Source organism: Scophthalmus maximus, chromosome 1, assembly GCF_022379125.1.
Source record: "Scophthalmus maximus strain ysfricsl-2021 chromosome 1, ASM2237912v1, whole genome shotgun sequence".
Classification (NCBI taxonomy): domain Eukaryota; kingdom Metazoa; phylum Chordata; class Actinopteri; order Pleuronectiformes; family Scophthalmidae; genus Scophthalmus; species Scophthalmus maximus.
Genome location: NC_061515.1, coordinates 30,091,462 through 30,101,449, shown reverse-complemented (window position 1 = coordinate 30,101,449; position 9,988 = coordinate 30,091,462). Strand labels below are relative to the sequence as shown.

General features: G+C 46.3%; 1 protein-coding gene across 5 annotated transcripts in view; it reads left to right on the top strand.

Annotated features, from left to right (window-relative positions):
- The first annotated feature begins 4,383 nt into the window (after nucleotides 1–4,383).
- Nucleotides 4,384–9,988, top strand: part of kcnh7 (potassium channel, voltage gated eag related subfamily H, member 7) — a 43,115-nt gene continuing 37,510 nt past the window's right edge. For 4 of the 5 annotated variants that reach the window (XM_047335821.1, XM_047335820.1, XM_035638581.2 and 1 more), the window contains exons 1-2: nucleotides 4,386–5,128; nucleotides 5,902–6,132. In XM_047335821.1, coding sequence (XP_047191777.1) covers nucleotides 5,053–5,128; nucleotides 5,902–6,132 — 307 coding nt within the window. In that variant the 5' untranslated portion in view covers nucleotides 4,386–5,052. Of the gene's footprint in view, nucleotides 5,129–5,901; nucleotides 6,133–9,988 lie in introns of all 5 variants that reach the window. The other variant, XM_047335817.1, reaches the window with a different exon arrangement.

The following is a 9,988-nucleotide window of genomic DNA, read 5'->3' as shown; positions in this document are numbered from 1 at the left end:
CTGAGTGTACAGAGCCTTCTGACACCGCAGCTCGATTTGAAGTGACAGAGAATTTTATTGAGGTCTCTCAGCTCCGAGTCATTACAGGGCAAAGAAATGCTAAATGCAGAAACAGGAGCGCTATGCTCATGGGTTTGGTGCTGACCTGAGACCTGTGCCTCCACTTTATGAAGTTTTATACTGACAGTCACAGAAATTCATGTATGAGAACAAAACACCTCGAGTGGAGCAGCAGTAGGTCCGGGGGGGGGGGGGGGGGGTGACGCATGTCATGGGATGACACCTCTCTGTGGCGATGAGGTGTGCGGTCGCAGGCGTTCAGCTGTGATGGCGACACTGACAGAAGACAAAGCCGCGGGTTTGCGGAGGGAGACGCTGGCGGTATCTGGGAGTGACACGTGGGTTATCGCTGACACGCCAACACTGCGTCCCTGCCACATAGTTCCCATGAACCACTGAGCTCCCGGGAGATAGCGAGACAGGCAGATGAGGAAAGGTGAGACATTTATCTGTGGAAGAGGCCGGCTGTGGAAAAACGTCTGGGACCAAACTGTGGATGAGTGAGCGCACTGACAACAATAACCAGGACAATCTGTTTTTACTTGAACTCTATACCTTCGTCAGTCTCTGACACGTTTGCTGTGGATTCATTCTCTTGTGATCTCTCTGGCCGTCGGCTGGAGATCAGGGGCCAACACCAACAAACCCAGACACAAATAAACCTCGGAAGTATAGAGAGACGGAGATGGTCATTCCTGGGTGTGGGCCGTCGTTTGGCCCCGGCTGATCTGTGGATTAGGGGCCAAGACCCGGCTGCCCGATCTAAATTGCTCCACATACTGAACAGATTAAGCTAAAAATGAATGGACCAACCTCGCTGATGGAGTCGGGCTTATGGGGGGATATTCTCCTTTCAGCAACACTCCCAGCAGCAGCAGGAGGCTGGAGGCTGAAGGAACTGAGCTCATAGGACTTCCATTGATGCTACTGTTCTAGCATCATGGTGGCAACCATTATCACTGTGAACATAAATCATCTACAAGCTGGACACCACTGTCAGCATGATCATCGTTATCATCATCATCCTCATCATCATCGGCAGTTTGACTTGCTGGCAGCAGCAGTCCTGGGTCAATGTCGACCTGTCAAGAACTTTTGGTCCAGGCTGACACATCTCAACGTTCGGATTGACGGCCGTGATGTTTTCTTCTGATGAATCCTTTTCACGTTCCGTCTTTCCTATGAACCCTCCCACCATGAGGTTAACTTCTCATCACAACTTCCTCTCAGGAAGAATTGTTTTTCCTCTGGTGATGCGTTTCATCTCGTTCCACCATTAATGACTTTAAATTTAGTCAGATACTTCTGTTTCTGACCAATCAGCACATGACTTTCCCGAAGGCCACAGCTGTACTGTGTGGAAAGTGAAGTCTCAGGAAGCAGATGATTTTGGTAGAATGATAACTAATGCAAAATGCTATTCATACTAGCACAAAATGTATCTAGAAGACGTTGTTTCTGCGTGAAGCCTGCGGAGATGCCACGTAAAGAGATTACAGTCAAGGGATATCCAGATGCCCCAGATACAATCAGATCCATATAAATATTCATACTCCAACTCACGTGCTGTTCGTCCGTCCCCGAAGTCGTCAATGAGCCGACGTTGAGTGGATTAGGCTGCGCCGGGTTTGATTTACTGACCCCGCCGCATGAGCTTCAGTTCATTGAGCCCCTCTCCCGGGCTGAGGTCAGAGGAAATGCCTCGTAGTAATAGAGATCCTTTACAACCACCAGGGGAAATCACTGCTGATTTGTTGGCAGCCATGTTGGCTTTCTTACACTCACAAAAGCTGCAGAGTAAACCCCACCGTAGGCACTAAGCTCTAAATCCTGTGTCACATAGAGCGGTCGGCGGCTGTTTGACAGCAGACGGCGTCTGTAAATTCTACATGACAAAGCCAATTTTAAATGATCTAGCAGTGGACAGTGGAGGCGTCAACCATGTGGTGTTCGATTGATCGGAGCGGGGAAGCACTCATTTGGGTAAACACGTCGAGAGCAGGTGGGAATTCTGTGTCTGCTCTCGCTCCAGGACGGTGGAGCAGGATGGATGTTTGCTGTCCAGAGGTGGTGAACCCCGCTTGAAGGACAAGGTTCCTACCTCGTGCAACGCTGACCTGGACCTCCTCGCTCCCAGAGTGGCGGTTTGTCACCGGCCGACAGAGTTTGGTAGTCTTATCTCATTGGACGGGCCCAAGGCGAGGTTACTCTCGACACTAATAACCATGTTTCTCTCTCCAATACATCATAATGACGGGGACGATCCCACGGGGCAGCGTTGTAATCATTCATCTGCTGACTCAGTGCCAATTATAAAGTGTTTGTTTCTGCTCCGTCCTTTTTCAAACATGCCCCCCAAACAAAGACGTAGCTACCGACTAACTTTATTGTTTTTGCCCCTCAAGTATACCAGTCACAAGAAAATGGCGAAATCTTAGAGAAAATTCAATTGATTTGAATAAAATTGATTCCCGGGGTTTCAGGAAGTGGTTAGCACTGCTGCCTCACAGCAAGAAGGTTCTGGGTTTTAAACCTCGTGGATTTTCTGGACTTTGTCTCTGCTTGGAATGTTGAAATTCTATAATAACATGGAAGGAAGTTGAGCCATTAAAATATTAATTACATAAAGAAAATTGAGCAAGGGACCAGAGTAAATTATATTCTTACTTAAAAATAATAATAATACATTTCTTACTTCAGCATATAGACTTTCCTGACATTACTCCACTGAAGAGGAATGTTTTTTCCTAAATCCATGACGTTGACATTGACGATAAAAATGCATTTTTATCGTAAATTGTTCTTATTGATGAGATTTTTGCCACCTGCCATATCAAAATATCAAATGATGTTGATACTGATATTTGGTAATAAGCTAGTAGGAATATTAGCTCATCTCCAGGCTTGTACAAGCTTCATGTTGCTCATATTCAGTGTCTATAAATTATGCTTTATTACTACAGAGTTCCAGAACAAAAAAGAAAATCGCTTTATGAATGAATTTGACCTTAACATCTTTGGAGAAAGTGACTCTCTCTCTCTGACACAGCTTTTCCGAAGAGGCAGAGACTTTATACCTGTAACACAGCAAATATCTCCTCCAATATTCCCAAATCCGCCGGCTTCACATGGGAATCCCCCGGCGTGTCTCCACTGAGCCCTCTTCCACTGTTTAATTTCCACTTTATAATTCATTACACCTTTTCACAGCATCTAAGGGATGAGACTTAATTTCCTTCTCTCGGCGTGACTCCTAATCCCGGCCAGTAGGATGCGGTCTCATGAGGCGTATTAAAACAGAAAGTGATGTCTCAGATAAACGGTTAAGTAAATACGAGTTTTTACTGTTTATAGCATCAGTTCCCATAAACCACGGAGCTTCCTCCCCGACGGCGTCCGGCAGGAGACACAGCCCCTCTGGAAGATTTCAGGACCACGAATGTATTTCTTTGTACAACAAATTGATTGCAGTAGCTGAGATGATACTGTCTGGAGCAAAGTGGTGGACTGACAGAACCCTATCCCAAGAGTTGAAAATACGATTGCCACCGTGCACTGGGCTGTTTCTCCGTCTTCACTGTGGCTCGTGTTCTGGCCCCAGGGCAGCGCCAGTCTGTTCCTCCAGTCTCTCACAGTAATGGAATAATAAACGTCTCAACACGGGGGTCTGGGTATATGAAGAGCATTTGGTGCAAACGTACATCGTCTTGATGTCTTTCAGAAAGGAAGACAAAGGTCGACATTTTGAATTGTGACTTCCAGGTGAGATCCAGGTCAATATCAGTGAAACGTTATACCTAGATAAGGTATAAAATACAATGCAATAACAATAAAAATGCTAAATACAGTCACGAATACTAGACACAATGATGTGTTCAATCTGTTGTGAGATATATGAAAATACAAATGGAGTGATTTGGAATAGCAAGTAAGGCTCGTGTAAAAGGGAAAAGAAGTGACGCTCCTCGGCAGCACCATGGTCAGCTCCTCTTCCTCCTCCTCCACCCTTAGCTCCTCTTCCTCCTCCTCCTCTTCCTCCTCCTCCCCCTCCTTTTCCTCCTTTTCCTCCTCTTCCTCCTCCTCCTCATCTCCCTCCTCCTCCTCCTCTTCCTCCTCCACCTCCCTCAGCTCCTCCTCCTCCACCTCCCTCAGCTCCTCTTCCTCCTCCTCCTCCTCTTCCTCCTCCTCCTCCTCCACCTCCCTCAGCTCCTCTTCCTCCTCCTCCACCTCCCTCAGCTCCTCCTCCTCCTCCCCCTCCCCCTGCAGCAGCAGCACCAGGTGTGATTACCCGGATGTCCGACCTGAACCACGGCTCTCTCCATTAACGACACACCTGAGCCGTGGCGTCACCACTCATCGGCGCCTGGAGCGCGTGTGGCCGAGGGGGGAGAAGTAGCATGCGCGTTGCAGAACAACGCAGGGCCACTCACGAGCCGCCGTCGTTACAGTAACGCGTTACTACGGTTACGCAGCGCCGCCCCTTCTGTCTCCGTCTGCCGCTTTGTCTGCGCATCCGCGTGGGTCTCCCCCCTCGCGCCGTGCGCCGCCGTGCGCGCCTCCATCCCTCCTCCCTTCACAACAATAGGTCCTCCTCCGCCTCCTCCACGCGCACGCGCTCGCGTACGCGCGCACGGCGCTTTCGAGGAGCGACGGCGAGATGTTGGCGGAGCCGCGGACTGTCGCCTCGTTCCTCTCCAGCGTCACGTCGGCGAGCAGCGCAGCGGACGCGATGCCTTCACCCGCGGACGCACCGGACTCCGTGTAAAGGGAGGGAAGAAAAGAAGCACGGCAGTACAGAGGAGGAGAGATCTTTTGTTTTCTTCCTGCAAGCATGACTGACTGGTGACAAAGAAACCGGGGAGCCCGCTCCAACTTGACGGACCCCCCCGGTGTTTTCGGACGCGGGGAACCGGCGCTCGCTCACTCGCTCGCTCACTCACTCGCGCAGCCGAACCTCCGTGTAAACACCACGCGTGTTCTTCCAGGGGAACCATGCCGGTCCGCAGGGGTCATGTCGCGCCACAGAACACATTCCTGGGAGTAATCATTCGGAAATTCGATGGACAAAGTGAGTATACGTTTCCCTGACGTCCAGCATCGCGCGGCTGCGCTTTGGTGTCTATTGTGTCTCCCGCTGCTAAGATCATGATGCACATGGACCAGTTCTATTTTTAATACTATGACCTGCTGCGTGTCAAAGGTCCTTGAAAATCATCATAAGTTTGGATGATTAACCTTATCACCCCTGGTGTCTGTCAGTTGCTCTCACTGCTAATTGCTCTTAAGGATTAAAAATGACTTTTAAGATCATAACCTTTAACAATAAACCCCGTAATTTCCCAGATTAAATTGTCCAATTACGTTAATCTTTCATCGATTATTTGCAGTGATGTGTTGCTGGAGGCCTGCAGGGTTAAAAATCATCCACTGTGCAATTTTACATCTGAAAATGTGGGAAAATATAATATAAAATATTTTTTATATACATCAAGTACAGAGCTATGCCAATCATAGAAAACATTTTGAACATTTGATCAAAACTGTTACATTGACTCTGCAACCTTACATCAGAAAATGTGCGAAAATGACCTTTAAAACATTTTATTTTTAATAATCGTGAAGTACAACGCTACGCCAATCATAGAGAATAATTTGAACATTAAATCAACACTGAAAAGTTTTATTTTATTAGAACCTATATTAAAGCACATAATCCCATTTGAACCAATTTCAACAATTTCAATATATTTTTCTTAATCTTCCTGTTTTAATGTTTGAAATAATAAACCGTTTCCTCGTTCACTTCAGTCTTTACATGATATTCCTCTCTAACCTTCACAGATAAGAAATTCATCATTGCGAACGCCCGCGTGCAGAACTGCGCCATCATCTACTGCAACGACGGCTTCTGTGAGATGACGGGCTTCTCCCGGCCGGACGTCATGCAGCGGCCGTGTACCTGCGACTTCCTGCACGGCCAGTTCACCAGCCGCCACTCGGTGGCCCAGGTGGCCCAGGCGCTGCTGGGCTCGGAGGAGCGCAAGGTGGAGATCACCTACCACCGCAAGGACGGTGAGTGTCTGTGTGGGCGGACTGGGTGGGCTCAGGTGGAGGGAACTCGTCTCTCTCCTGTTAAAGTGCACCCTCTTCCACGAGAGGGTGATCATCGCGTCTTGGTCTCATGTGTAAGTGTAGAGGTGAGACTTTTTAACGCCGTTTCACCCCGTCCGGGTCATTTTTAGCTCCTCCGTCGCCTCAATCTGGAGCGTTTTGTAGCAGCAAATCACAGAGTGCACGTATATTTATAACTCTGTGGGGCTGGAGGAGCAGCTGAGGCGGTTTCCTCCGCAGTGAAGTGATGCAGGCGCTGGATGGAAAGATGTGGCTCACTTCCCTGAAGAATAATTTGATGGGGGAGATTTTCTTGTAATGAATGTCATACTTCAATCTACTGTCTCGCTGCTCTTGAAACGCTAATGTACGTGGAGATGCTGACTCAGCTCCAGAGTGACAGTCACATCAGCTGGGACAGTTGGTGTTGTGACCTCTGACAATGACACAGGTACTCAGAGCTTCAAGCCTCATTATGTAATGTTGCAGGGCCGCCGAAGTTTAGGACCAATAGTTTTTTATAATCTCACACACACACACAGATTTAACACAGTATCTGCGTTCGTTTGCCGACATCAAAACTCTTTATTTTACAGGATAAATGAGGCAGAAAAGATCTAAGTTCCTTGATTTAATGAAACGTCTGAATGTGGTTTGATCATCTTTAATGGAAAAAAGGCCTCTTTGTGAAATCAAGAGTTCGTCAGCAGTCGAAAGGGAACAGAATAAGTGAGATGTTTTCTGAGCTGCCACTTTTGAATTAATCTTACTAAAGAAACTGTGGCATCAAATCATGGTGAATCGCACCCAGAGGTGAAATGGATTGGCTTGAGAACGGCTTCGCTTGGCGGTTACAAATGATCGTATCCTTATAGACGTTGGAGAGGTCAAAGGTCGGACGCGGGAGATACAGCTGCAGAAAAATGCTTGAGAGGAAAATCAGAGTGCAACCTCTGTTTAAAGTGGAGTGGTGTGTTCCCCCCCGAGACTGTCAATATGTTAATATATCATCTTTACTGAACTTTCAGTTTCCTGAAACGGTACAGATTAACGCTCCAGAGCAGATTAATCAGGGTCTGAGCCCACCTTTACCGTTACGTTAGTTGGTTCTCACCAAAAAGTTTTATGACACAAAGTGGTGTTGTTAACCTACAAGAACGTAGCACGAAACCTTCAAGACGCGCCCTGTTAAACATATCCTGTGGTAATATGTTTTAAAAAATCAGCAGCGGGACCATTAGCGAGTAACAACAAAAACCTTACGTTATGTAGAAAACCTTCTGGGAATATTTGTTGAGCTAATTAACCCAAACACAAATGTTGTGTGAAGGCTTTCAGGAGGCAGCAGGATGAGCAGCGTACTCTCACTTTTTAATCCTCTCTCCAGGAAACATCTAGTCCCTTTTAGTCAAAGTAAGTTCTGAACGGACGGAGGACCTACATGCGTCTCTTATACTGTACGACGAGGATTCATAGACGAGCCTTACGACTCCGATGCCTCTCCGGGCTTCTGTGTTGTGCAGCCGAGCCAGTCTGCATTGATCCGCATTAATGAGGACACAAGTACCTGCATGTTGCATTGATCTTCAAAACCGGTCCATCGGAGAGGGGAAATCAATGACGGCCGAACGCCCTCCCCTTCCCACCGCCGGGCCGGCCCACAGGAGACCTGGATGAAAAGAGGGGGGGGGGGTCTCATTACACATTCTGTATCCTGTGGCTCTAATTACCTCCGTGTTTTCCTCTCAGCTTTCTCCAGGGAAGGTCGTCCACCTGCTTTAACTAGGCGCACTAAATCACACGGAGCCTCCTTGTCCTTCGACACCACATCATGTTTGTAATCGTGTAAAACTACAGACAAACACGCGTTTTATATTTTATAAACGATCAATAGCCGAGGCAGCTTTGAAAAATCAGGGATCACCGGGAGAAGAAGAAACTCTAAATCATAGAATTGAATTTGAGAAACTTGATCCAACACACACATTTCGGAGCCTCTATCTCCGTCGTCCTGTTTTGGAATTCCAGGGGAATGAGCTGATTGCTCGTCTCGTCCTGGACCGCGGGGTCTTTGTTTTCTGAGGCAATCTCCTTCCCTGTTAATCCTGTGACCCGGGGTCTTCATAAAGGCATCGCCCGCTGTCCTTTACAGTCCGTGAAGGAGATTCTGCTCGTCAGCACAATCTCCGGCGGCGCTCTTTAATGCTTTGTGATTTCAGCGCTCACATATCTCTGTGACCTCTACAGGAAGTAACTGTCATTAAAAAAAAAAAGTGCTGTAAGGCGCTGAGCTGTTGACTGCACTTGCTCCAAGAGCAGCTTTTTAAAAACCCGCATATTCTCCAATATTCTATTTTTTCCTCCTCTTTTCCGCCACTGCTCTTAAATCATCTTTAAATCGCCCTGCTGTTGACAGATGTGGTTTTTCATGAGCCTAGATACAAAGAGATTCCTGATTTTGGTGAGTAATTTTTCACAGCTCACAGTTTAGCCTGGGGCTGCTGCTTATGTCAGTGCTGCTTACGAATTTAATAATAACCCAGAGATACCATCTGAACTGTGCCTCTATTTAACTCTGGGAAAGACAAATGTGTTTGTGCGATCATAGTTGTGCATTTGTTTCCACGTGGAACAAACAAACCTGTGACTTTGTGAGTGAAATTAAGGATACAGAAGTAATTATTATCTGTGATGTAGAGAGTGTAAGATATGAGACTGGTGTGTGTGTGTGTGTGTGTGTGTGTGTGTGTGTGTGTGTGTGTGTGTGTGTGTGTGTGTGTGTGTGTGTGTGTGTGTGTGTGTGTGTGTGTGTGTGTGTGTGTGTGTGTGTGTGTGTGTGTGTGTGTGTGTGTGGACTGCGACGTGGTAATGAGCGATAATGACAAAGAAAATTACACACACGTACAATCACATTAAATAAAAACTCCCTGACAACCAGCAGCGTGCTGGAGAAATCGTCACAAAGTTTGACTAAAGTAAATTAGCAATTAATTATTGGAAGGAAAAACAGGTTTAGATTGGAGGATTGTTTTTAGCCCTTCACTTTAAAGATGTATAACTCCTAACATAATGATCTTATTATTGTTAATTTCTGCACCCTGATACATACAAGCGCAGATTCATGTAATATGTAAATATCTAAAACTTGTGCCTTGTCTTCTGGAGTGTAATATATATATATATATATCTATATATATAGAGATAGATATATCTATCTCTATATCTATATCTATATCTATATATAGAGAGAGATAGTCATTTTATTTATCCCAAGCTGGGAAATTCCAGTGTGTGTGTGTGTGTGTGTGTGTGTGTGTGTGTGTGTGTGTGTGTGTGTGTGTGTGTGTGTGTGTGTGTGTGTGTGTGTGTGTGTGTGTGTGTGTGTGTGTGTGTGTGTGTGTGTGTGTGTGTGTGTGTACATATATATATGTATATATATATACACATTTGAATATGTGAGAACGCAAACAAACAAACACTTCCAGCTCAACATCTTATTTCATCGGCAGCACCTGATCCATCTGCGTCTTCGTTCACATACTCAAACAGAATAATTACAGTGTCACGTTCCCGTGATGAAGAGTGGACTCTCAGGGCGTACAGAGAAATCCATAAGCTCGGCAACGTGGTTAATGCTCTCGCTCGCAAATAGCAAGTACGTCTGAAAATGTCACGCCATGAATAGATTAAAGTTGGTTTGTGCTCCACTGAGATTATTTACTTTTTTTCCCCCACTTGTCTTTTAAAATGTCTTTAATATGGATCCAGAAGCTTCAGATTGTGACGAGTTAGAAAGATTAAAATAATTCAACGAGGA